At 39.9% G+C, this 27973-nt stretch overlaps 1 protein-coding gene across 1 annotated transcript; it reads right to left on the reverse strand.

Annotated features, from left to right (window-relative positions):
• Positions 1 to 161: 161 nt before the first annotated feature.
• Positions 162 to 27973, reverse strand: NPHP3 (nephrocystin 3). The gene is made up of 27 exons (XM_033063585.2): positions 27554 to 27973; positions 26831 to 26956; positions 25420 to 25570; positions 24505 to 24657; positions 23034 to 23167; positions 22622 to 22782; positions 21059 to 21206; positions 20444 to 20518; positions 19775 to 19954; positions 18295 to 18398; positions 17505 to 17619; positions 16329 to 16472; positions 15700 to 15797; positions 14946 to 15048; positions 14219 to 14301; positions 13059 to 13197; positions 12096 to 12260; positions 11528 to 11625; positions 10587 to 10709; positions 10060 to 10249; positions 9676 to 9917; positions 9202 to 9277; positions 7934 to 8061; positions 5340 to 5580; positions 2594 to 2719; positions 2158 to 2273; positions 162 to 1136 (listed from the first exon to the last, which is right to left on the reverse strand). Exons 1-27 carry the CDS (start codon positions 27905 to 27907, stop codon positions 956 to 958), a joined length of 3954 nt encoding a protein of 1317 aa, XP_032919476.1. The 5' UTR covers positions 27908 to 27973; the 3' UTR covers positions 162 to 955.

Raw genomic sequence — 27973 nt, forward strand, 5'->3', positions numbered from 1 at the left:
CGTTGTCGACGCACCGGGAGTGCGGCTTATACTCCGTGCGGCTTGTATTCAGGAAATTACTGTATTTAAATTGATGCATGCATTTATGGACTGAGTGAGAACAGAACTCAGACTGATTCTTTGAATGACTCAGGTATTAAGGAATACAACAGGCAGGTAGATTTGATTAAAATTTCTTTATCTGACGGCAAACTATTTGGCATCGCTAGGTTTTCCCAGCTAATACAAACATTCTTGTATTTTGAGGCATTCAATAAGATTAAACAGTGAAAGTATTGCTAAAGGTTTAAGAACAGGAAATCTGGCCATAATCATCTTCATTCTGATTGCCCACTGGAAGTATTTTTATTAAACAGAGTGGAACCTGACAGCAGCTTTAACTGTAGATGATGATATATTTAGATACCCTAGCTTCCCAAGGAAACCTATTAATTTTGCACAAGTCCCTTGAATGAAATTTTGCCTAAGGCTGAAGTAATCCTGCAGGTAAAACTTCAGGTTAAATAGTATTTTCAAAGATATTTCAAATTTTTTTTTTTTAAGCATTTCTTCAGAAACAACTTTAAAGGCTTATAAAAAGGCAGGAAGGATTGATGATACAAAAATACACAAATCCTCTAAGCCCTGCTATTACAACTCAGAAATAAGAACTGCCCCTTGGAGTTTATACAAGTAGTTCAGCTTAATTTGTTATAATCCTGGCACTTAGGCTGAGAGGCATCAAGTCCATATTTTTGGCATTAGCTACAACTAGAGCTAGTGACTAATGTGGTACCCATATACAATGAAAAAAGCTCACTTTGTACCATAGAGTCTGCAAAGTTAAGGCAGAATTCATGAAGACATGTCAGTCTGAAAACAGTACATAATCCTTGGAAAAAAGGATTTGTCTTAGTAATTTTCTGTCTATTTGAAAATATCAATGGAGACTTTCTTTCCTTGGAGCAGGTTTGCATCACCTTTGTCCATGTTCCAGCAAAGTATTTGGTGATAATGCACTTTTTAAGCTGAATGTGTCTCCACTTGATGAGTGTCGAGAAGTTGCTTTTCCACCTATCAACAGAGTCTCTGCTTCTTTTATTTCCATAGCTCTCTTGTAAAGTTCAGCTGCCTTCTCAAAGTCTCCCTTTTCATAGCTTTGGAAAAGAATAAAAACAAAATTGAAACAAGAAAATAAAACATGTCTCTCAATTACAGTAATTTCATGATTATAAGCTGCACCATTTTGACTAAAATTTTGCTCCCACTCTGGAAATGCGGCTTACACTCAGGAGTGGCTAATATATGAAAAAAGTTTGGAAATTTCCAACCCTGGAAGTGCCAGCCAGGGTGCCAAGCCAAGCACCTGCCAGTAAAACCTGGGATTGCACGATAGTTACAAATTGGTTACTCTGTTGCATGGTGGGTGGAGGTGGGCTCTGTGCTGCCAGTGCCGGGGGGGAGGCAGGGGGCTCCCTCCTGCCGGCCCCACGGCCCGGGGGCGAAACGGGGGGCTCCGTGCCCGCCTCCCACCAGCATCGCGGGAGCAGGCAGGCTCCATCCCCGCCCGCTGCTGCAGGAGTCGGGGGGGGCTCCTTCCCTGCCTGCCACTGCAAGAGCGGGGGGGCTCTGTCCCTGCCTGCCGCTGCTGCCTTGGGAGCGGGTGGGCTCCATCCCCCCCTGCTGCCGCTGCCACGGGAGTGGGGGGGCTCCATCCCCGCCTGCCGCCACTGCCACGGGAGCAGGCGGGCTCCGTGCCCACCTCCCACCACGGGAGCGGGCGGGGGGGCTCTGTTCCCGCCTGCCACCGCGGGGCAGCAGCGGCTAGCCCCAAGCGGCCCCGCTGAGCGGCAGCACCGAGCTGGGCCACCTGGCCCCGTCGGCAGCCTCAAGTGGCCCAAACCCGCCCGGCCCCAAGCTGAGCCAGTAAACCCCGCGATCCCGCAATTCTGTTACTAATTGGCAACTTTGTTGCATGCAGGTCCTCGCTGCAAACAACAGTGCGACATATAGTCAGGTGCGGCTTGTAATCATGAAATTAGTGAACTTTAAATTGAAATATATACTGTACTATCAACTTACTTAGCCTACTTAAAACTTTCCTAGAGAGTACACAAGCCCAGATGTTTTGTTTCATGCAGTAATTTGCATTTATAGGGTTGAAGCATATAATCTTACCTTAGCACAGCCAAGTTTTTCAGTGTTTCCCCCACGCGAGGATGCATGTGGCCAAAACTGTCTTCATAAATCTTCAGTGCGCGTTCATAGAGAGGCAAAGCTTCAATCTGCTTTTTCTTTGGGTAGCAGAAAGTTTGTTACAGATGTGTATTTCTTTGATACAAATGTGTATTACCTTGCCTTTTTTTTTTGCCAATATAGTATCAATGCATCCTAGATGCAATGTGGTGCCTACCAGTCACACCAATTATCTTTTTCCCTGCATACATTTTCCTTGCCAAATATGCTTTCAACATTTAAAATCAAACCCAAGAATTTGCAAGTACTAGAAGGAATTTCCTTTTTAAATATGGTCAAATTTCGTTCATTTAATTTAGATAAAAATCACAAAAAAGCCTAAGAGAAGAAAAATAAACATTAGGCATAACAAACTTACCATCTGACAGTAAAGGACAGCCAGGTTTACCAGAGCAGTTGCTACACTTGGGTGTTTTGGGCCAAATGACTTCTGTCGAATTTCAACTGCTAGCTCATACAGAGGAACAGCCTTGTCAAGCTTTCCCTAGAAATAACAGGGAAAAATATTATTTGGTTCTCTTGTATCAAGATGATAACAGTAAAAGGTATTTTAAACAAAAGCCTTAGAAAAAATCTGACTGTTTCTAGAATAAATGGTTAACTTTGGTTAATTAAGAGGTATTTTCTGCAGGGATTGTTTATATCGAATATTTATTAGAACCTAATTTTCCAAAATACTGGGCATATTCAACTCCCAGCTAATGTGTTTCTCAGCTAGGTCTATTTCTACTTTTCTTTATTTATTTTTTACCCACAAGTGTCTCATTGAGAAGGATGTAAAAAGATTTTTCAGGTGTACTTTTACTGAAATAGTTTTCTCTGGTAACTTTTAATTTGCGCTCCTTCAAACTAGCAAAGAGGTTTTTGATGCAAATATTGAGTGGTTTTGCAGCTTCCAGCAACATGAAAATTGGAAGCTAGAATGAGCAGAAAATATCGTGACCCAAAACCATTTAATGCACACAATAGCAGGAAACAATTATTTAGCAAAAAACATGAGTAAATTTGATCCATGAGATTATTTTCAAGCTCTTTTTTTCTCTTTGAAGAACAGTAAAATGTGAAAATATAAAATAGATTAAAGTCTGCTAATCCACTGAACTTGACTTCGGTTCAACAGCTGGAGAAAGTATATCATTGTTACACTAATAATAGCAAATGGTTAGAACATCTACAAAGTAAAATATATTCACAATTAATTTTGAGATTATGAAATGGAGAAGTTTCACTCATACTTCTTCAGTATGAATGGCTGGAGAAGCTAACTTTGCTCCTCATAGTGCATTTTGCACAGGAATAATGCTCATCTTTCACTGAGTCAACACAAGCTGAAGGTGGCTCAACGAGATAGTTTGTGAACTGCTATCTCTCTCATAATTTTAAAAGTTGCCTTTAAATTGACTGTAAAGTTCAAGGTCATTGTGTAAACAGAGCTATTCCTACCCCCTAAAACATTATTTTTTCCATTAAGACAAAGACATTACAGTTACAGTAATTTCACGATTACGAGCTGCACCTGATTATAAGCCGCATGTCCGGGTGTCTGCAACTGTCTTGGGTTACAATACAGAATGTGATAAAAGGTATCTATTCTATCACCATCTGTTGAGGGTTGGGGCAGTGATCCTTATTTCCGTGGGAGATATTCTGCTAATGGGCCATCCAATGAAACCGGGCAGGGAATTGATCTTTATCTTTTCACAACCCATCCTTCCTCCAGCGAGTCATTTTCTGCTAATGGCCCATTGAGTCCCACTGTGTGACTGAGAAAATTACTTCATCCCATTGGAAGTTGCTCCAGCCAGGGGAAAGAGCCCAACATTTCTTACCAAGATAAAACCAGAGATTTTGGGACACTAAGGTAGCCCCTTTCTCCACTGGACTCCAGAGGAAAACTGGATTTCTCTGCATCACCACTGGACCTCCAGAGGGAAACTGCACCTTCTACAGGAGCACTGCTTCAACTGAATCACATCTGTCACTGCAAGAGGACTGCAGCCACCATTTAATCGAACTGCTAGCAACACCGTGCCTGACAGGGTGTCAGGTTGTACTCTGACTTTGTCAGGGTTTGGAATTTGTTTCTTTGTAGTACTGTATTTCTATTTTAATTTCCCTAGAAAAGAACTGTTATTCCTAATTCCCATATCTTTGCCTGAAAGCCCCTTGATTTCAAAATTATAATAATTTGGAGGGAGGGGGTTTACATTCTCCATTTCAAAGAGAAGCTTCTGCCTTTGTCAGCATACACTTTTCCTCCAAACTAAAACAGCAACTTTTTGTTCTTTGTCCATATATAAGCCGCACAATTTCACGACTATAAGGCGCACCCTTTCGACTAAAATTTTGGCCTGAAGCCAGAAATGCGCCTTATAGTCCGGTGCGCCTTATATATGGGCAAAAGTTTGGAAATTTGCCAACCCAGAAGTGTGAGCCGCAAGCCGCAGGGGGAGCCGGCAGGGCCACGGCTGCCAGGTGGAGGCGGGGCCGTGGGGCTGCGGCTGCCAGATGCAGGGGGGCCCGGGGGCCCGTGGCGCCCCAGCAGGCATGCCCCAGCCCTGTGGAGGCGGCGCCAAATGGCAGCAGGCATAGTCCGGCCCCGGGGAGGTGGCACAGAGCGGTGGCGGGCATAGCCCGGCCCCGGGGAGGTAGGGCCGAGTGGTGGCAGGCATTGCCTGGCCCCGGGGAGGCGGCACGGGGCGGTGGTGGGCATGCCCCGGCCCCGTGGAGGCGGCACGGAGTGGCGGTGGGCATAGCCCGGCCTCGGGGAGGCAGCACAGAGCCGCAGGGGGCATGCCCTGGCCCTGGGGAGGCGGCACCGAGCGGTGGCGGGCATGCCCCGACCCCGCCGGGTACAGGCGGCCCCGGGGGCCCATGGCTGCTGGTTGAGGTGGGGCCTTGGCCAGCAACCGCGCAGGGGCAGCTGAGGGCAGATCCTCTCTGCAAAAAAAAAAGGGCGCCTTATAGTCCGGCACGCCTTATATAATGTACGAATTTGTGAAATTTGCCAACTCCTGGAGGTGCGCCTTATAGTCCGGTGCGCCTTATGGTCGTGAAATTACTGTAATTTAGGTGATCAGAAGAGGTAACAGATGTGTGCTCACCATCTTTTTGTACAGCACTGCCAGGTGTTTCACAGTGTAAGCCAAAGAGGGATGATCTGGAGCCAAGGCTCTCCTCCTGATGTCCAAAGCTTTCTCATACAGCTCCTCAGCCTTGTCATAGTGCTTCTTCTCATTGTACAGAGCTGCCAGGTTGTTCAGAGACTGCGCACAGTCTGGGTGTACAGATCCCAGGACTCGCTCCCGCATTTCCAAGGAGCGCTTCAGGAAAAGCTCTGCTGTCCTACAAAACATATTTGCTCATCAGTATTTTAAAACTGGTAACATCAGCTGGAAATAGATGGAACAGTTGGAAACAACAAACTCAGCCTTCGAAACTCATGTAGAATCTGTTGGGAACTGACAAAGTGGAAACTGTGGACTCTGTAATGCACCACTGAAGCAAAGGACACATTTTATCCCACTGCAGTAAGGTGCTACTATTCCATTACAGCCTTACAGCACCTCCTCTAACAAAACTACAGGTGATCCCTCCATAGGACTGATTGATAGCATCCATTATTACTAGGCAGCTCCTCATTCTGACATCCACACAAACTCTGTGATGCTTTTCTCAAGAGGTCAGTTTTGTAAATTGGAAAAATCCATTTTTAGGAAAAAAACATTAGAGAAAACAAAGGCCATTTATCCACAGAACTGTAGATTCAATTCTGGAGCTCTTAGACAAGTGCCAAAAGATGTTCACTCTAAGCAAGGGCTGGAGGATGATGTGATAAATAACTATTCATTAAGTGACACACCCTTCTGCCAATGATTTCATTTTAACTACAGTAATTTCACGAATACAAGCTGCACCATTTTGACTAAAATTTTGCTCCCACACTGGAAATGCAGCTTATACTCAGGAGTGGCTAATATGTGAATAATTTTCTGACATTTACAACCTCAGAAGTGCCAGCCAGGGTGCCGAGCCGAGCACCTGCCAGTAAAAGCCGGCATTTCGCGATTGTTACAAATTGTTACTCTGTTGCGCTGCGGGTGGAGCCTGGCTCCCTGCAGGCAGCACGGGGGGCGGGTAGAGAGGCGGGAGAGCTCTCTCCTTCCCTCCTCTGCCGCAGCCTTGGGGAGAGACGGGGGGACCCCGTGCCGCCATGGCTGCAGCCCAGGGGAAGGCGGAGGGCTCCGTCCCTGCCCACCGCCACGGGAGCTGGGGGGGCTCCGTCCCTGCCTGCCACCACGGGGCAGCGCCAGGCCAGGGCGAGCGAGCCCAGAGGCGGCGGTCGGTCTCGAGCAGCCCCGCCGAGCGGCAGCGCCAGGCTGGGCCACCTGGCCCCGTCGGCAGCCCCGAGCGGGCCGAGCCTGCACAGCCCGAGCCGAGCCAATAAACCCCGCCATGCCGCCGTTCTGTTACTATTTGGCAACTTTGTTGCACGCGGGTCCTCGCTGCGAACAACAGAGCGGCTTATACTCAGGTGCGGCTTATTTATGGACAAAAAACGAAATGTTTGCCAACACCCAGAGATGCGGCTTATAGTCCGTGCGGCTTGTATTCGCGAAATTACTGTACATGAAGTCTTGACTTGTTGGTTCAGAGCAGGGATATCCATTTTTAAATGTTCCTTAAACCTTCATTAGAACCAAATTTACTTAGCTTTTCTAACCTGTGAAATAATGGAGATGCAGCTACTCTTGAAGTAGGTTGTGTTTAACAGCAACTACATATGAATATTAAACAATCTTATATGAGATTAGGTAAAATATTGTTCCTCTATCATCAGTCACTTTACGAGGGTAAACTGATGAAAACCCCACATGTCCAACAACTGTTAAAAATCAATTCCTTCACTGCAGAGATCGTGATTCTCTACGCAGATCCTAAATAATTATATACTTCTGCAATTATCCAAAAGCTACAGGTACCTTAAACATCAGGTACAGGAAGAACTGGAAGTAAAAATACTCCAGAACTCACTCTCTGCTTTTTTTGCTAGGCACTTTTGTTCTTTGAAAATATTCAGTTCAGTAGAGTGGGATTTAGGTGACCTTACAATTCCCTCAAAACACACAGTTTAGATTCCTGTCAGCTAAAGAAGTTGATGTGAACAGTGACTAAACACACAATCAGAACTATCTTGCACCTTTTATTCCCCTCCTTCAACACCCCTGCTTATCTCTGTCTGCTTTTAGAACACCTTTGGGCTGTTCTAGCCCTTTTTGGCTTTAAACAGGACATCAGGGTAATTCCTGAAGGATTACAAGCATAATGAATATTTAGGTCATGACTTCTTGTAATACTGTCATAGAAAAACAATAATCCTGCTGTTCAAAGATGAGCACTGCAAAGGAGACAGTGACAAAATAGTGAAGCTGAGTAGAGAGAGAACTGGTATTTGCAACAAAAGCTAATGGTGGAACATCAACTCTGAATGCAGGAAGTGCACTGACTTGGTAAATAGCCACATATCAACAGCACCAAACAAAAGTGAATTTCACAGTGAACAAAACCCAGTAAAATGAATAAAGGACTCCAACAAGTACTTGATCATGTGTCGCATTAAGTGCTAGATTTCCATGCTCCGCCTCCATTCAGACATCTGAGAACACTCAGTGGATGTGTGATGAACAGTACAACTCACTCAAGATTATTCTGCAGGTAGTAGAGGACTCCAAGCTCATTGAGGGTTCGAGCATTATCTGGTGTATCCTTGCTTAACGTGAGCTCTTCCAGTTGCAGGGCTCTTTGACGCAGGAGAGCAAAGCCATGCTACAGCAAAGAGAAGGAAATGTAAGCCAGTCACCAGTACTTTTAAAGTTTAGTATTAAGGACAGAAAAACCAAGACTTAGTTTGGTGCCAAAGTAGCACAATAATCCTCCTGAAGTTCCATTTTTGGGCTACATGGCAAGCGCTTACTTACAATGTATCAGCAAATTGCACAAAAAAAGTGAAATTTTGGTGAAAACTTCCAGGCCATACAAGTTACTGTGCTGTCACACCACTCTCCCTGTATCAGACATGCTAATTTGCTTAAACTTCACAGTTCAGATAACCAGTTCAGATCAAATTCTTAGGTTTATAAGCTCAAAACCTAAAATCAATATAATCTCCAATCCCAAACACCACATACAAATGCATATAAAATATTACTCAAGGCTTCACATTAATCTTTTTTAAAATGGGCAGAGAAGTTAATGCTTACACACATAGTAAAAAGTGCAGCTGTTTTTACACACTCTGCCTATTTTGATCTTTGCAGTATTGATAAAAATATTTTTGCAGAACTCATTACAGAAATAGACCAAATCTTCATGAACCAAATTAATTCTTATTTAATCACTGTGGAAATAACAACATGTTTATTGGTTTTTACTACTTTCATTAGAGCTACAACTTGAGCTCTGGAGTTATTAGCTGGACTCTTACAGTACAGGCATTAAATGATAAACCCTTAGCTCAAAAATGACAAGGGAAACCCTGCAGATGAAAAACAACACAGAAGAAGAAAACAGGGGAAAAAACTCTGTATGTCACCTGGGATTTTCCACTGCAATATGCACTGTATTAACTAGTAGGATAAATGCCTCAGCTATTCTGGAGAACACCTTTTTTCATTGCCACTTTGACACACAGTTGTATCAGCTGTAATTCCACACCTCTGAAACATATATATCCATTTCCTTCTTTTCCACTTCTCTCAACTCCATTCCAATTGTACTGATACATCTCCACTTCCAGCAGAGTTGAAAGGGCAGTTACCAAAGCTGCTGCTAAGGTACCTGACTGGCTATGCCCACAATTATCAAAAGCCCTGGAGCACTGTCAGCTCTGCAGACACAATTTATTATCTGTTTAGCACAGCTGCAAAATGCCCTGCACCTTTTTTTAAATATCAAGCACTTTCTTACCAGACTGCCTTTCTGCCTTGCTGCTTTTTGGCGAATTTTGAAAGACTTTTTCCTCAGTTGCTCAGCTTGTTCATATCTGAAAGTAGTTATTTGTAGTGTGAGAAGAATGTCAAATGTAGCATCAGTAAGTATGCTGGAAAGATTCTAAGTTACTTAAGTGTACAGATTTGAAAATTTAGGATTCTTGAGAATAATCCCACTTTTTTCAAATATAAAATTTACAGAATTATTAGGGACAATGTTTCTCCACTATCTCTACAAGTCTTTTATTAAACTAAGCAAAAAAGTTGACCCCTCCTACATGACCTGCTACAAGAATAGAGAGGGGATGTTCATGGTTGCATTTGAAGATATGAAACTCAAAAAAAAAGAACCAAAGAAAATTTCTGGCTTCAGGAATAAAATTTTGCTACTGGTTTTTTTTTTTTGTACTACCTCCACACAAAACAAAACCAGAAGCATAATTCAGCTTACTTGTTCTGCTTTTGGTACAAGGTTGCAAGTGCGTCAAGTTCACGGGCCACTCGAGGGTGTTCAGCTCCATAGGCATTTTCTGAGATTTCCAGTGCCTGTTTATACAGTTGTTCAGCATTCCCAAACTTCTTCCACTGAACATACACTCCTGCCAGCTGGTGGAGTGACTGTGCCACCCTCGGGTGGTCTGGATCCAGTGCAGTCTCTCGAATCTCCAGAGAGCGCTGCAGAGGAGCTACAGCCTGTAACAGCCAAGTCCAGAGCATGAGGGCAGCAGGCAGCATCCTCTATGCTGCAGTAATTTAACTACTGCCGTAGAAAGCACACACTGAGCTCTGCTTCCTTTGCCTCTTTGCTGTTGCAACAGTCTCTAAATGTACTTACCTGACTGAGAAGACCTAGGTCCTTAAGAAACCGTCCCAGGGTCTCATAAAGATCAGCCAGGCAGATCATACTTTCCTCTCCCTCACTGCTTTTTTCATATTCTTTCAGAGAGTCAAAATACTCAGCTGCCATAGAGCTCTTATCTTTCCCAACCAGCTGCCAGTAACTCAGCAATTCTGCAAAATGTCCCCTGTTTTAACAAGGAAAAGAATCTTATCTCTTGATACCCCTCTATTCAGACTGATGCTAGCTTAGGAAAAAAGGCCTACATGCACAAATGTTGTTGTTATGCTACAGCATCTACAGAGACAATCCATGGAGACTAACGCAATTCAACAGCAATATTTATTCCTTTACCACCTCCCAGGCTGTAAGAATAGAAAAAATACATTATTTATATGGAAACAGCATTTAGCACTTCAGCCTCTACTATATAAGTATTTGAATCTGTCATTTTTTTAAATTTATATTGACAAAAAATTACTATGAAATATTTATAACAGCCAAAGCAGTTGCTACCTTTGTACCTTTTGTAAAGGTTTTGGGACACAAAGAGATTCAAAAGACACTTGTGTAGCTTTTGCTTATCACCCTGCTGTTGGAAGAGCCAGGGAAGTTCATCTGCACTTCTCCAAGTCACTCGATCACGACTATTGAAACAAAAAAAAATCAAAATTAAAACTCTGACAGGCCTAACATCTTGTCAATTTGATATGAAAACCAGGCAAGCATGCAATTTCCATACCTGAATGTCTGAACAGAGAGATGACTGTAAGACCTATTGTACTCCATTTTCATATATGTTTATTTTAATTTCAGCTCAGAAGGCACTGGACCCCCCAGGCACTCCACAGGAAGCTGCTTCTCCATCCCATATGGGCTAATCTGTGCCTGCCAGAAGGACTGCAGCCCTGCAGCAGCCCACCGTCCCTTTGTGCCTCCTTTGTCTGGCACACTGTGGCCCTCTTGGCTTCCTGTTACCCAACAGTGGATGCTTGGAGGACCAATAAACAGCAGCCCACAGCTGGGACACTAACTCAGGATGTAAATATGAATCAGTTTTCAAGCTGGATATGAACCTGCAGATGTTCAGCTGTCCTACTGGACCTCCTCTTATCTATGTGCTAATTGCTTGCTGTACACAAGTGGTTTTCTGCTTCAAGTCCCAAGCAAACTCAAATTTCCTAGCATTTACTGGAGTTAAAATTCCATGGGGTTTGGAGACCAAAAAATAACTGAAATGGTATAAATTCATGCCCTACATTTCTCCCCACAACCACTTTATCATATCCCCATTCCCCTCCACAGATCTCATTCTTTTCCAAGATTAAAAACCAACCTATCAATAAACTGACAATTTTGCATAGTTATTTTGCCATAATAATTTACTAAACTCAAAGAAGGTATATGAAGAAAACAAAAATATCTATGAGGCATGAAATCTGCAATTTAGCACTTCTTGACCTACCTTAATTGCATGGTGAAATATTCCACTAGTTTTTGTCTATAGGCAGAAATAACATTTTCACCTGCTTCCATATACTCTAGTTTTACCATCTCCCAAGCCTGAAAGAGAATATAATTAAAAAAACCAGAATGCATTTAATTTTTTTAAGTGCTGATGATACACAGGGGGATGAAACACATCTCACATTGTAGAACTGAAAATCTTACACTGACAAATGCACTACGAACAGTCTTACATTAGACCACAGCTCTGGTTATTCAGGCAATATTCCTTTCTCTTTCCATTCTTCTTGGTTTTTTTGGGAAGCCAATGTTTTCTAGGATATATGGAATTAACAATTAATAGATTAGAGATTTATGAAGGTTTGAAAGGTCAGATTTTTCAGCAATACTGGTTTATCCCAGCTCTCGTAGATTTCAAGGTGTTTCTAAATAGACCAGATGTTAAGAAGAATGGATGAGCAAACATTTCAAGGCCTACCTAGCTAGCAACAGAACTTAACTGAAAAGCAGGGTCGGAGTTAGGAGTTGGAGTTTCACTTGCACATGTTTAGAATTACAAACTTTACCTGGAGGTGCTGGAACTTCAGCAAACCACAGCCATATGTCAGCAGACACATTTTGTGCAGGCTGTGAAGGAGTGAGGCCAGCACTGCAGAAGTTAGCTCAGGAAAAAGCTCCATCAACTCTGACTCACTCACCCCATTGTGGCTGACACCAATGACACACAGTATCTGCATGAAGCAAAAAACAAGATTTGACAGTAAGCAGTATTTCCTGGAGAGCTTAGTTACACTGAAATCTCAAGAAAAATACTGTTTATCACTGTGACAACTTTATAGCCAAAGTAATGCACCCTGCCTATATAGCCCTTTCCCTCATCTCAAAGAGCCCTCAGTGTTAATGGCTTAATATTCTAATAGATAAAGCACCAAATGGGACACTCTGAGACAAACATGGTTCCTCAGACTTTTCTCTAAAACACTGGGAGAGAGTAACTCCATCATCATGAGGAACTTTCATCTAAGTAAAATATGCTGAGGGTCTTTATGCTCCCAGAACCAAAGAAGCAGCAAGTAGAAGTATTGTGTCCTGATTAAAAAATGTTTTGCACAAGAGGAAAATTCTGCAAAAGGTAGGAAGAGGATTCAGAAATCTAACAAGCAATGCCTGTTTTTACAAGACACCATGTTTTGATTGCATTTACTACACTCAATGTAGTTAATAACAAGATCATGATAGTGATCAGCAAGGAAGTGCTAATTCTGTATCACATCATAGTGTAAAAGCCCTGCTTTATTCTGTGAGACAACAGTTCAGTTGATACTTAACACAAAGCAGTCATATATTCTATAGTTATGCAACAAATGTAATTACATAAATTAAGTTGTCTCTTCTATACTAATAATACACAATAATATCTGAATCATACATATTAACTAATATAAATTTGTATTTACTTTTAAGTTAAGGAAAACTCTTTACAGGGAAGAGTATTCATTACCTGTAGAAACAGTGATGCAATCTCTTACCTCTCTCAAAAGACCTCTCTCTTTATCACTCTGTAATGATTCCTGAATTGATTTCAAAACAAGCCTGTACAGTGACACTGTGTCTTGACACTGGCAACACTGCTGAAGAATTTCATCAATATTTCCTGTACTTCCAACACTGAGCAGAGGGACAAAAACGGTAAGATTTAGCATATTAAATCTGGCTGAGTAAGATTGATTTGAAACTACAGAAGAGTTCTATCTCAAATATTCTCTCAATTCTTACTGTGTTCAAAAGGTACACAGCATCTGGTGAGATTTAAACAAAGAAGAGGTGAGTTCTTCCAAGCCAATTTCTGAAATATTGTCTGATTTTTCTAACTAGCTTCAACAGTTTTATTAAAAACCCTATGCTGCAGTGTTTTTTTCTCCAGTAGGATTAAAAATAAGAACATCAGGATGGAGAAAGATAATACCACATGCTGCTATTTCATTTAATGAACTTTCAAAGCATGTTTTCAGGAACAATTAAGTCTTCTAGAACATAAAACGTGAACAAAAGTAATGAAATCAGTCACCCAGAGTAAATTACCAATTAGCATATCATCTTCTGGGAGTCTCTTAACTAAAAATGCATCTTTCTCAACAAGATGAAGTCTAGGTTAATAGGAAACCAACGCACTTATTAGGTATTTTCTTGCACTACAGGGAAGATGAATTTTCTCCACAGCAGGAATTACAAGGCTAAGGACCATATGCAGGATGTTAAACTATACACTTGCTGAACTTCCATCTAGCCTTAAAAATCTATGGGGCAAACTCTCTGGTACATCAGTAAATACAACACACCTGAATTTAACTGTTTAACAACACAATACCAACATTCTCCAAATACCTTTAAAAACCACTGAAGCAGCTGATACACCCAAAAAGAAGGAACAAATTAAAATAAAATACAAATAGAACATCTTAAAACAAATAGATACAACTATTTGGATTCACTCGGTATCTAACTGGTGACTGTACAATCTCTGATTTCTGTTCCTATTGCATTCAGTCAATGAACGGTTAAACTTCTTCATCATGTTTTCTTAACAAGATTCATTCTGTGTTAAATGAACGTATTTCAAAAGGCTAACCTACTTGAAGTTTTCTAATCTAGTGATGACCATAGTAATTTCCAAAACACCTCAACTTACCAAGTAATGGTTTTGCCCAAGAGAGTGACATACAAAGCATTGCAAGTTGTAGCAGAACGACAATGTCTCTCAAGCTTCTTCTCCTACAACATTTTAAATAAAATCTGTGAACTGAGATGAAATTAACCATACAAATAAAATGTTCACTGTTTGATAAGAAAACAGAAGTTCTAGATATTCTATCTGTAGCATCTGAAGACTGTAACGTGGTAAGTAGTGCACAAAATACTGCACACATTTCCAGCTATAGGAGCATATGAATGAAAATTCCCATTTGAATTTAAGATGAAGAGTTAGGATCTAACATTTTATCTCATGATATACGAACATTATCTACATAATCATGAAGGTTATCTAACATAATCAGTCTCAAGGGAAAAGGTAAAATACTGGTTTTCCCACTCTGTCAATCTTGTTACAGTATTACGCAACAATAATTAATTAAAACATAATTAAGCCTTCTGGTATTCTAAAATAGAATAACACATTTACAGCAGTATGTGCAACTGCACAGTTTTTCTTTCTAAAAATTTATGTTGTTACATCTGTGTTTCAGTGCTATGAGACTGGGGTAAAAATACTCAAACTTCATGCTATCTTCAGCAACTGTATTTAGTTAGCTAAATATAATTCTTTATTTTGGTAGCTGGGCTTATTTCATCTTTCCATGTTTTCATTAAAAGTTATACTAGAGTAAAATATTTTAGAAAAACTGCAACAGACATACCTGCTCTTTAGTCAATTTAACATTTGCAGAGTTACATTCTGCACTAATGAGAGATTTAACATCTTTGGAATTCAGTGGATCAAGATGAAGAGTGGGCCACAACCTTTGGTAAGAGAGAACAAAGTCATATTTGAACCTTATTAAATAGCACACAGAAGGGAAAAAAACCCCATCAGAGTTCCAGGGCTTTTTCAAGATTTCTATCAAAGCAGTAATAGAAGCTGTTCCCTGCTACTATGAAATTCTAGTCATCTGAAGTAAAATTTCCACTTTTAGCCTTATCCTGAATCTATATCATGGTACTGCATTTCTTGATGTGCATCTGACTGCATTTAATATCATCTTTCATACAGTCATGTGGATAGATCCATCACAGTAAAACAAGAATCTGGTTTTCCAACAGCTAAAATCTGTCATTGCAGCTACAACAGAGAAGCTTTTATTTTCCTCATAGGTTGCAAAATCTTACTCTATTCAATCTCCACGTCTTGACAAATCTGTCTGCTCTTCAGTGAATACAGTAATTTCACAAACATAAGGCACACTGGACTATAAGGCGCACCCACCAGGAGTCGGTAAAATTTGCAACTTTGTAGATCAGATAAGGCGCACCGGACTATAAGGTGCACTTCTGGGTTCCGGGGAAAATTTTAGTCAAAAGGGTGCGCCTTATAGTCATGAAATTACTGTAACTCAATTTAAAATAGTAATTCTAAGCCAGGATACTTTGACACATCACAGAAATATAACATACCTCCACGCCTGTGGACACGTTTCTACATTCACCGATACAATCACTCTCACGTTCACTGGCAGTGGATCTATCAACCACTTCATATGCTTCTCAGCTTGCTTAAAGACAAATTTCAATTTCTTAACAGAGAGGTTGTTCAAAACAATGCCAGAAATTGCTGTGTTTCATTAGCTGTGCAACCCAATGAAAGGAGTCTTAAATTCTCTAGTGTCCTTTAAAATCTTTCATGATCTGGTCCTCTAGACAGTACTAAATGACCCATTTATATGTATCAGCACAACTGTACATTAAATGAAGCAGATAGAATACTATTGTTGAAATGTTCACCTCATAAAAACCATCCTATTTACATGCCCAATAAGTCAGCTCACAGCCTTGAATCTTTGGACAAGTAATGTAACCAGACTGCTCAAAAATTAAGGTGTAAAGATAAAATTAAGCAGGCAAAAAACTGAAACCCACAAAAAATTTATCTACAAAAATAACTCAACTGCACTTTTTAAAAATTATAATCTACATGTTCTCTTCAGAGCAAAGCAAACACTAATATTATATAGCTATGGCTGAACCTATTACAATAGTCAAGATTCTTCTTAGACTGACAAATGGCAAAGATTTTGAAAACATACCTGTATTTGGTCAATAGAGTCAATAATTATAATAATGCTGCCTTGATGGCGTGCAGAAAGTTTTTCCAACCAGCGGGGAAACTCTTCCAAAAGTTTTGCTGGATCGAAAGTCAGAGGTGATACTAACCAAGAGTGTTGCATAAGCTGCAGAATAATAAACATGTACAAGAAATTCTATCTTAAAAATCAGCTAGAATAGTTGAAAGAAGTCCTATAAACACAAAACGGAAAAAAAATCCACTCCTTCCCCTGCTACCTCACCCTCCCCCCAAAAAAACCTCCATGTGTTTGGGGGGCAATTTTTCTAGTCAATTTCACACAGAGTTCTTTCCTTCTAGTATATGCAGAAAGTTGAAATATGCAGAACAAAGAATATTTCTTGAAGTCACCATGTAAATTCTAGAGAGATAACCTTTACACAACAGACAAGAAATGTGGAGACTTAAAGGACTTGAAGTTTCACAGATTAAACACCTAAGATAGATGAGGAAATTGTAAGCACAACTGAATGCATTTTTCTACAGGTTTTAATACTGTAAGGCCCTTAGCGCCACTCTGTGATGGAAAAAGCAAGTTCAGGCCCTGGCAGAAAAATGATCCTTCTTATTCCCCACATATTTAGTGCCCAATTAAAAATAAATTATATAGTCTAGGAATGAGATGGTGCCAAGTGGCCAATGCAGCCTCAGGTTTCTAAGCACATAGACACAAGAGGTACCACCTGCCTCTTTCATTGGCCAGATGGCAGGAAATTTTGGAAGGAGTTTATATGGTTTTATAAGTCGTCATATAGGTCACTGGAAACATAACTGCTAATGCTGATCTATTACAAACATCCCAGAGATACTATTTAATTGAGCTACATTAAGTGTATAGGATCAGATTCCCCTCATTCTATAGTGACTTACATTTCATAAAGTCACAGAAGTTTGGACTGGAAGGAGCTTTAAAGGCCACCTTGTCAAACTCCCTGCAATGAGATGGGACATCTTCAACCAGACCAGGTTGCCCAGAGCCCTGACCAATATGAACCTGAATATTTTTCTACTATACTTGTATTACTTTTCACTGATGCTAAAAAAATTACAGAAAATGTTATCTTTGCACATGCACACACACACACAAACACACAAAGAAAGATGCAATGCAGGGTATGTACAGCATCTACAGCCTTACCTTTAGAGTAAGGCGCTTAATTATCAATGCAGATTCTGAACTAGTAGACATGGGCCTCCCAACAAAGTGATAAAGAATTAGAGTGTTTGGTGAATGCTTCTGCTGTAATTGAATCCTAATGAATGAAAAGAAGGAAAACAAAGACTCAACAGACTGTAATTTTGCAAATAGATCTCAAGCAAAAAGCGTCAGTTTTACCAAAGGAGATAGGGTATCTTAGCTAGATGTGTTCCATGTTTATTTTACAAAACAGGATAGACATTTCCTGAGCTATAACTGAACTTTTAATGTCAGATTCCATTTGTGTTCTCACCATTTCTGATAACAATTAGTAAGTACTCTTCCTGGCACTGAATAGTCATGTGCCACTAAGCTTGTAAGAAGCAATGACACCATCAATTTATTTTTATGACAGCAAATTTTGTCATAGCAAGTGACCATAAAATTAATGATAAATTATGAGGACTCTTTCTTCATTTCACACCCTTCTTGTGTATCAGAGAAGGGCAACACTCTTGAACTATCAAAGCCACATTGTAATGCTGTGAAAAGACAGATATGTAAGTGATGCCTTATCGTAAGGTGTTGCAGCTGGAGTCAGGAACTGTTAAAGGCAGATAAAATCAGCTACTCAAATATCACAGATCTTTCCAGGATGGTTCAATAACTTCAGTGCTTTGTAAACGCATCCATTTTATCTCTTATTACTGACACAACACTTGAAATGCAATGGAAACTGGTTTTTTTAAATTTGATTCATATATATTAGGGAAAAAAAAAAGTAAACTACCATTTTGACAGAAGGAGAGATTTCCCAGAGCCTGGTCCTCCTGATACAAGCAATGGTGGAATTGGTGCTGGTGCTGCTACTAGGTCATTCAGACGTTCAAAATACTATAAAAAAGAAGCAATCATAAATATTCCATTTTAAGGAAGAAATATAGTGCCTGGTATTGTAAATCATTTAGATTCAAAATGCATGTACCATTTTATTACGGTAAAGGAGTAACTACTGAAATGCAAAACAATACAAGTGTAAATAGATGTTGCAAGGAAACACTTAAATCACAGAATTTATTATCTCTTTCTTAGAAAGTGTAAAATTAATTAACACTTTCTTCAAAACTCTATTTAGAATGGAATCTTCAGAGCTAATAAACAGAATGAGCAAATGAGCATTATCACAGTAAAGCATTAAGTGTTTGTTCAAGCTTCCTTGCCCCTTCTTTCCCCAAACTACTCCACTGCACTGGATAAGGTTGTCAGGAAAGGTTGGCATCTGCCATGAATTACAATTTTGAGCATACAAAAGCATACAAAAGAAGGCTTTCTTTCAGCATATGAATGTCCAAAAATGTTGCAGCAGATGACAAAATAAACCAAAGCAAAATGCTCTTCACCTGCTTGGGAGAAATATTTTGTCTTCAAAATAAGAGGTGCATTTAGATACACATTGGTATTTTTTCTTTAATGTTCTATTATTCTATTTTTCTATAATGTAGTAGAGATGGTACAATCCTCCAAACCATTACCAATATAGGAGTGGTGGAGTAAAAGAATATATTGTGCTAGTAAAATAGGGGTACTAAGAATTTAAATGCAGTAACAGAAACTGCATGTTTATGTTATATTGCCCAAATGAAGTACTGCACCACATTCTGTGATGACTTTAATGTTTATCTTCTGACAGTGATGATATCTTCCCACCATATAACTGTTCCTGATACTCACAACCTGAAGTGTTTTTAAAAAATTATTTCCAGTAACGAGTAAGTACTGAGCTATTCAGCAGCTTTCCACTATAAAGTTTCCTTTGTTCATCTTTTACAGCTGCATGATGAGATGAAACTTTTCATTATCCATCTCCTTAAGACCTAACTCCAGGTATCAAGAAAGAGATTGGATTTCCTTGAGGAAAAACAAAAGAGAAATAAAAAATAGAAGAAGAAAAGATACTCAAGAGTGTTTTCTATTGATGACCAACCTCCAAGAGGATGCTCTGCTTCTGGTACACTGTTATAGTGCATTTCTCCAGTGCAGGAACAACTACTTCTTCATCAATGTCATTCAACAACACACCAACTGGCATCTCTCCCAGAAAAGAAATATGCCATCTCTATCAGATATATGGCTTCTTCCAGTGTAAGGAGTGATAGCCTAAAGGATGCTGTCAGACACAGCTTCTTCTGTAGAAGTGCATCTTGCCCAACAAGGGACAGAAGTGAGTGATGACTTTCTCTTCATCTATATACCTTTTATAATGTACTCACTTTCTCAAATCCCAGCTCACATGTTGAATTAGAGGCATGCTGAAAAGCTTCCATCTGTTCTTGCTCATCGTGTACATCCCACAATACATCACCAAAAACTTCTTCTTCAGGAGCAGTGGAGTCTTCTTTACTACCCAAATCCTTGCCTTCTAAATCTGTCATTTCACACCCCAATATATCCTAAGTCAAAAGAAACTACATGGAGAAAACTGCAACTATAGTGCAAGCACACTTGTGGTTAGTCTCAATATGAGTGTGGCTCTACTAACACCAATATGCTAATTTCTTTGTAAGGTAGCAGAGAACATAAATAAATAAGCAATTAAATGAAACTAAGTTAAGTCTGAATGCACAGGTCTCAAGACATTGATTTTAAGTATCTCATCGTGGAAACAACTCACCACAAGATTAAGGAGAGGACATATCTATGATATGGACAAACAGAAATTAAAAGCTAATTTAGGCCCACAAATAGAACCCTCTTCTATGGACCTGTGCTTCTGTACATAAAAGTGCTGCTCAGTTTGGCGTTTTATTTCCCACTTGCACATTTCCTTGCTTGCCAGATATTAATGATAAAATGAAGTACCACATAGTAATCACGCTGACATAATTTAAGATCATAAATCAGTGTAGACATAAAAAGCTAAAATGCATCACATACTTTACCTGTTTAATTATTTTTTCCACATAACTATAGATTTCATATGCTCCTTCCTCCACACCTCCAACATGGTCAATCATCTGAAAAAGTAAACGGCAAAGCATGACACAACTCTGAATCCAACTGAGAACAGTATTTAAGACTTCCAGCAAAAACATTCTGGAACACATTTAAATTGCATTCTGTTGCCTTCCTCAGGTAAGATTGACTTTGCCTAAGAACTTTGAAAGTTGGGCATCTATTTCCAGCTGTTCTCACCCGTTGTGTCTGTAGAGGAAAATAAATCATAACTGATTGATTTTTAGGCAGCAGGAATCTCTCTAGAGGTACATTTCATTCCCTTCAGTGGCTGCAGAGGGACCTCAGATAAACAATATTGCCATTTAAATGCCTAAACACAGCTAATTCTAACCGTATAGCATAGCCTTTTTTATTTTTCAGTGAAGATGCAGTGGATTTTTTTCTCCCCTGCTAATGAAAATTTCGTAACATTCACACATTTCAGCTTCATCAATCTGCTCACAGAATGAGCAGCCAGAGCAAAGAGTACAATGCATTTTTTCTAAAATCTGGGACTATTAGCATGCAGTGCTGCTTATAGCAATTTTTAAATGCCGTACCTTTGCTTTGTTCATGCAAGAAATTTGCTCAATTAACTGTTGCACTGCGACTGAACTGACTCTGCCATCCTCCCTTCTGTGGTAAATTAACCGGGGCTTTTCTTCTGGATTTCTCAAGAAGGCTTCTTCACAGTCCTCCAACAAACAACTAGATTGGAAATCAGCATTCTTGTGCTATATTACACTGCTGTAGTAAACAGTTCAATCAACAAAAGCTCCGAAGATGGGTTTCACTGCAAATCTAATTCAAAAGTCGTATCTATTTATAGCAAAAATTAATCAAATACTTCAACAGATAATTTGAGAAAAATTCTGAAGCAAGAAAAAGCTAAGAGAGATTTATGCTACTTGTACCAAAACCAGTAAACCCATTTTTTAATTTTTATTATTATTGATTTGCAAATTTAAAGCTATTTTTCCCATGACACCAATATGCAGAGTGAAAGGTAGTTGCCTTGCATGGAAAGAACATGGTTTCAGAAACAATTAATAAGCATCATATATATGCTTTGCTGTCAGTTATCTGAAGATTCTGTTCTAACTCTGACCTTTTTAGGAAGAGTTGTTTAGTATTTGTCAGACTTCTTGGGGGACAGCCTTTCAATTTATAGCATTTTAAAAGGAGAATGTGACACCTCTAAATTCAAAATCACTTTGCATTTATATATGTGAATGATATCCATGGTATCTATTGTCATCTCGCAAAAGGAACTATACTACTTGGGGATGCTGATAATAGCAGAGAGGATTGTTCAAATATTACCATCTTTACACAAGCACTACAATTTTCATCAGCGTTTTTCTAAGAGAAATTCTCTAAATTAATACTTTTGGTGTTTCTTTTCTGTGCATATTTTGTTCTTACACATTTGTGCTCCACATACATAAAACTGGGTTATTTAGCAACAGCATATAATGTATAACTGTAACATTCTTAGTGCAATTCAAAAAGTATCCCTCCTTTACTGTGTTTTCCTTAGTGAATCATGCTTCTTCTTCTAGAAGGTTATGAAATTACTCACTGAACAAACAGACCACATTCCATCACTATTTGTCATGAAACATCATGACTTCAGTAAATCAAAGCTGTCAAAAGCTAGCATAAGGTAAGACACAAGAGAGCCACGAAATTAGTCTGAAAGACAGCCAAAACCAGGAACTAATATGTGATAGAATAAACCCTAAATACTATGGACAGGTGTAAGGCTAGATAAGCAAATGAAAAACACCGAGGGCATTCACATCAGCCATCTTGAATTCCTAAGGCAGCCACATGCACAAAACAGAGCTGCTCTTGGAAAGCAAAACATTTCTGTATGTTATTAAGACATCACCGAAGCTGTATCTTAAGAGAATTTGTAGCTACAAAAAAAGAAAATGGTACAAAGCTGATACATTCTTTTAAGTGTCTGCACTAGCAAACCTAAAGTTTGAAGGAGTATCACTTTGAAGTTCCCAAGTCAGGAAACATACTGAGCAAAACATCCCACACATTTTAATAAGCTATCCACTCTGCAGAAATTACCAGTTGGCATTTGTTTCACCAGCCTAGAAAATACTCACCTTGGCAAAGTTAAATGCAGGAGCAAAATGACTAATGAACTTTTTTCAATTTCCCATTTTCTTACATCCTGAAGAGGCCTTTCATTCTGTGTTGAAAAATTAACAACTTGAAAGAAGTACCCCATTGTTTCACAGACTCTCTGAAGTTTTGGAGAGTAGTTCTGAAAGCAAATGTGAGCAACAGTGCTTTATTATTAAACATGCATAGTACTAAGAATCTACTAAACAAATCTCAGTTTCTTTTCTCTAAGCAGTTTGTTCCCCTGAAGACCTTGACAATTCTTTCACTGATTTCACTGAAATCAGATTACACTGACTAAAGTTTTCAAGAAGTATTAAACAAATTTCTGAACCAGCATCCCATTGGAAACAAGACAGCATATAAGTGAGCACAGGTTTGAGAGGTACTCACTCTAATGAAGGTGGTTACGTCTGGCTGAGTCTCATCAGTACTGATAATATAACATCTTACTGTGTTACTCCACAGAGAGTGGGAAAACAGAGGAGTAACCTGCAATAAACTGGCAACAGCAGCATCCCAGTCATCTGCCAATGGAAAAAAACTCCAAAATGAAATCTTAGAGATCTTCACATATCAATACACAGCATAACAGATAAGTCATCAACTCTTAACATCTTGAATACTACACTTTATTTAAAATAGTAGTAGTGTTTCTTACTTATTAAAATTTTACAAATTTTGAGAACACATACCATTTGATAATGTCATACTATTGGATGATGTGGCAAAATAAAAGTGTTTAATATATTTATATTATCATCATAATGATACTTCCTTCAAAAAGGATTGACGAAATATTTCCATGAAATCAAGGTGATAGTTGTAAAATAAGTAACAATATTCAGGAGTAATAAATTCATGTATAACTAAAGACTTTTTTTTCCTTGAGATCTACATGTATTTCAACTAGACGATATGAATAAATGACAGCAAAGCACTATGGGAACTTCCTCTTCTGAAGAAAAAATCCATTGCTTTCTGTAGTATTGTATGTTTACTCCCTACAGAAGCAATGAGTTTTAAAACTTTCTTAGACTCTTCAGTTTGTGGCTGGTCATTCTTCCAAGATAGGAACAGGTTCTCTTCTCAGGACCACCAGACTGATGGAAGGCTTAAGTGTATGAAGCTGGAGCCATGACAGAGAAGACCCACCCCTCCCACTTCGCAGGCAAGACTTCTGAATCAGACAGAGCCTGAAGGATTGAACTAAAAAGGGCAAAACTGCCAGCAAAGTCAACTATATGTAGGAGAGATTTCAGAGCCAGGATAACCAGAGCCAGTGAAGGAAACCAGAATTTCAGAAGCCAATTTATAAGAGGTCACTTGGGAAACAAAGTTCAAAAGCAGTAATTATTGACAAGAAAAAAATGAAGCCCTGATTTACATAATGACAAGTACATCCTGGTCCTGCAATCAGATTCCCGTAAGTGACTCCCTAGGCAGAGTCAAAACCCATGCAAAATCAACTAATAAAACAGGGGTATAATTTGTTCAAATACAAATGTTATGTTATACTCAGGGAAGTAGAAAATCTGAATATAAATGGAAAAAAAAGAACACCAGAAGATATTGAAAGAAGGAGCCACTATCTTCCATTGTCAACATGAGGAAAATACTCACAACAAAGCACTGGTAACTGCTGCTTGCTAAAACCACTGCTGCCCATACCATAGTCATCACATATATTACACACAACTTGCTACATTTCCTTTTATTTTCACAAAGAATTCCAAATAATCCTTTAGTTAAATTACCCAAGAGTGGACAGAAGAGGATCTAGGAAGGAATAGAGTTACTTAAGCACAGTTGGAAAAATTCCATAGACACCTACAATACCAGCAAAATGAACTACATTACTTACCTCTGTTTATATTTGCAAATGGTCCCTCAACATCTATGGAGCTATGAGCAAATTCAGGCCCTCTGAAAGACTGCTGAAGTTGCATCATACTACCCATGGATGGCTCACTTCCCAGCACTCCTCCATTCCAGTATTCAGACTGTGCCCCAGCAGCTAAGAATTAGGTAAAACAAACCAAAAAAACTCCTCTTCATTGTCACCATACAAGGTAAATTATCCGTCCTAAATACTCCAGCTCTTACAGCCACATGCCACTGACCACAATCTTTTCTCCTTCAGCAGATTTCCTCATGCCTTTGTTGTTCTAAATGGTTGCTTGTCCAAAGTTAATGAGAATCCACAACACCAAAGGCTGAGGGTATTTCCTAATATTTGCTACTACATAGATTGCTCACCCACTCATCTGAACCCTTTCCATGTTATTAAATTCCTCAGACAACATATACAAGGTTTTATACCTACTTCTTCCTTGTTGAAGATCTAACTCTGCTGTTCTGGAACACACAGCAGCTGACACTGGCAAATGCCATCACCCAAAGTGTCTGTCTAACACTCCTTCTAGTTTCAGGTGTGATTTTTGCATACACTGGAGCATCGTCTCTCAGATTTAGAATAAAAAAACTCAGAGAAGTCTAGAAAATTAACAGAACAAGTTTTTAAAAGTGTTCAAGTAACTGCATCTAGACAGTACTCTGTCTCCATTTATTCATCTGTAACACCAGAAATGTGAGGTTCCCACAATCTAAACCAAGTTTGCAAGGTTTGTTGCTTTTTCCCTTTAAACTACTTTGAGTTACTTTTCATCTAGAAAAATAAAACTTTTTTTTCAAAACAACATAAATATCTGTCTTCTGCTTTACTATTTGGAGACTTCAGTCATGTTCCAACATAAAGTGTTGGGGATAAAATTCTCACCTGTAACATCTGTACAATTATCATCAGAATCGGACTCTTCAGGATCAAACACTTGGATTCCCTGTGCCTGCAGTCTCTGGAGTTTTGCTTCTAGCTCTCGTTTGGCCCTCAGTAAATCCTGAATCTCATTTTCTTTAGTTTCTCTAAAAATCTATCAGCAGGAAGGGAAAAGAAAATACTTTAAAATTCAGTATCTGTTCCTCAGATCCTGTGATCTACTTTCAATTGGAAAATGAAATGAATTAATGAAGTTTCCAGCATTCATTTAGCAGACTAGGGCATGAAAATGTGAACCCAAAGCCATCATGAATCAGAAATGAGGAGGAAACCATAGTTTAAAATGATCTATTTTTAAAATTTTATCATTATAAACCTTAGCATACCATTCTGAAAGAAGCCTGTATTGGTATGTTCATTAAAAATTAAAACAACTCTTTCTATTTTTAAACTTTATTGTCATCTAAAATCACTATGTATAAAATTTTTCAAAGGTTCCCTTTTATTCTTCCATGTATTTATTTACAATTAAATATAATCTTCTATTTACGTTTTATTGTTGCAGAAATTTAACTTTCCTATGACAGAAATTGATCAAGCATCTCCAGCTGTCCTCTTTGTAACTTATTACAATCACGTGGGAAAGAAAACATAAATCTAGTTTTAAATTCAAAGAAAGGAAGTCATTTTCAAGTGTCATTTTATTAAATAAGGTCAGAACCAATCCTCTTTTCAAGTATCTGCCAAACATGAACTACATATAGCTACAGACAACTAAAATTAAGGACATGAAGAATCTTCAAAATAGTGAAAAACTAGGACCTACTACCCTGTTTTGGGTGGAAAAAAGTAATCATCTGCAGCAAAGGAAAAGCAGAAACATCTTCCTGGTCTTTCAAGTCGTCCCTCCAGAGAGTGCAAACTGTCTCTAACTGACTATCATATTTTTTGCAGTCAAAAGAGGTGCACCAATACACACTTTAATAAAAATATGTGAGCTAGAGGTGTTGCACCTTACAATGCAATATATAAAATTTATTCAGAAGTAATGGAACTCTGTGTTTATACATTCCTTCAGCATGTGTCAATTTGCAGCTCATGTTTTCTTGTCACTCTGAAATATGAATATCCTCCGGTGTTTAAATTCAAGGCAGGAATTTAGTTTATGATGCTACACTTCATATTCTCCTTTTAACATTTCTAAAGTTATTTCAGATATTTTTCCTTTTAGTCTAATAGAGAAGTTCTGGTAGATTATTTTAATGTAAATAGGCAGCTACAGCTATGACACTCTTAAGATTTCTTTAAGAAGGAGAAGCTCTCGTGAAAGCTATTGGAGAAGGGTTCATTTGGGAAATGTGTGGCATCCATCTTTTTTGGTCATTTTCCCAGGAACAGAAAAGTCAAATCATACCTTGAATTGCCTTTTGACCTTGTCTCGATCATGTTCAAAAGTAGCAGCTCTCTCCATGGCTTGGTATTTAGCTTCCAATGCACTTTCTTTCTCTCTAAGTATTTTCTGGTATGTTTTCTGAAGTGCCTGAAAACATTTAATTTTTTTCAGAGTTTAATTGCTGATAAGAGGTTTTAGATTACTTTCCAGGTTTGACCATAGTATTATTTCAGCACCCTACATCCCTCCTTACTGTAGGGCAGGCAGAATAAGAGAATGTTCTGAGTTGGAAGGGAACCACAAGGACCAACTCCTGGTCCTGCAGAGGACACTCCAAGAGTCACACCATGTGCCCGACAGCATTGTCGAAACACTTCTTGAACTCTGTCAGGTTTGGTGCTGCGACCACTTCCCTGGGGAGCTGTTCCAGTGCTCAAGACCCTCTGGTTGAGGAACCTTTTCCTAATACCCTGTCTAAGCATCCCCTGGCACAACTTCAGGCCATTCCCTGTCACTGGTCGCCACAGCCGCGCAGGGCGCGATCCCCATCCCCAGACACGCCCTTTGACGGCATCCCGATGGCTTCAGCAGGACAGCACCGGGGCACCATTTCCCCAGCACCTTGCCTTCCCTCGCACCCGTCCCCTTCCTGCCACAGCTTTCCCAGGAAGCGGGACGAGTCCTTGGCAGCCTCAGCTGCGCTGCCCAGTGCCCTCACTCCGTGCCGCGGGGCAGCGGCGCTACCTGCAGCTCGGCGCGCAGCCGCTTGTTCTCCCTATCCAGCTTAGCCTCCTTCTTCACCATGGAGGCCACCTCGTTGTTCTTGCTGACGCGGAAGATCTCGTACTCCTTCCTCAGGCGCTCGTACTCGGCTACGCACTCCAGCTCCTGCACCGAGGCCGTGGACTTGAAGCTGGCCCCGATGAGGCCGCCGGGCCGGGAGCCGCCGACGCGCCGCAGGGACCCGCGCAGCAGCCGCGCCTTGGGCTTCACCTCCACCGGGATCTCGCAGGCCTCGCCGCCTCCGCCGCCGTACGTGTCCTCGATCACCTCCCCGACCGCGCCCGCCGGGCTCACCAGCGACGACGCCGTGCCCATGGCCCCGCGCCCGCCCCGGGCGAGACTCTAACCCCGAGCGCAGGGCCCGGTGCCCCTGGCGGGACC

This window comes from Catharus ustulatus, chromosome 1 (assembly GCF_009819885.2).
Source record: "Catharus ustulatus isolate bCatUst1 chromosome 1, bCatUst1.pri.v2, whole genome shotgun sequence".
Lineage (NCBI taxonomy): Eukaryota > Metazoa > Chordata > Aves > Passeriformes > Turdidae > Catharus > Catharus ustulatus.

Bases quoted from the DNA above. Each gene is read 5' to 3' on its own strand.
- NPHP3 (XM_033063585.2), bottom strand. From the start codon at position 27,907: ATGGGCACGGCGTCGTCGCTGGTGAGCCCGGCGGGCGCGGTCGGGGAG. The intron at 15,049-15,699 runs GTATGTTATATT...CTCTTACCAAAG, and splicing joins ACGTGTCCACAGGCGTGGAG to GTTGTGGCCCACTCTTCATC. The intron at 11,626-12,095 runs GTAAAGTTTGTA...ATTCTCTTTCAG, and splicing joins TGAAGTTCCAGCACCTCCAG to GCTTGGGAGATGGTAAAACT.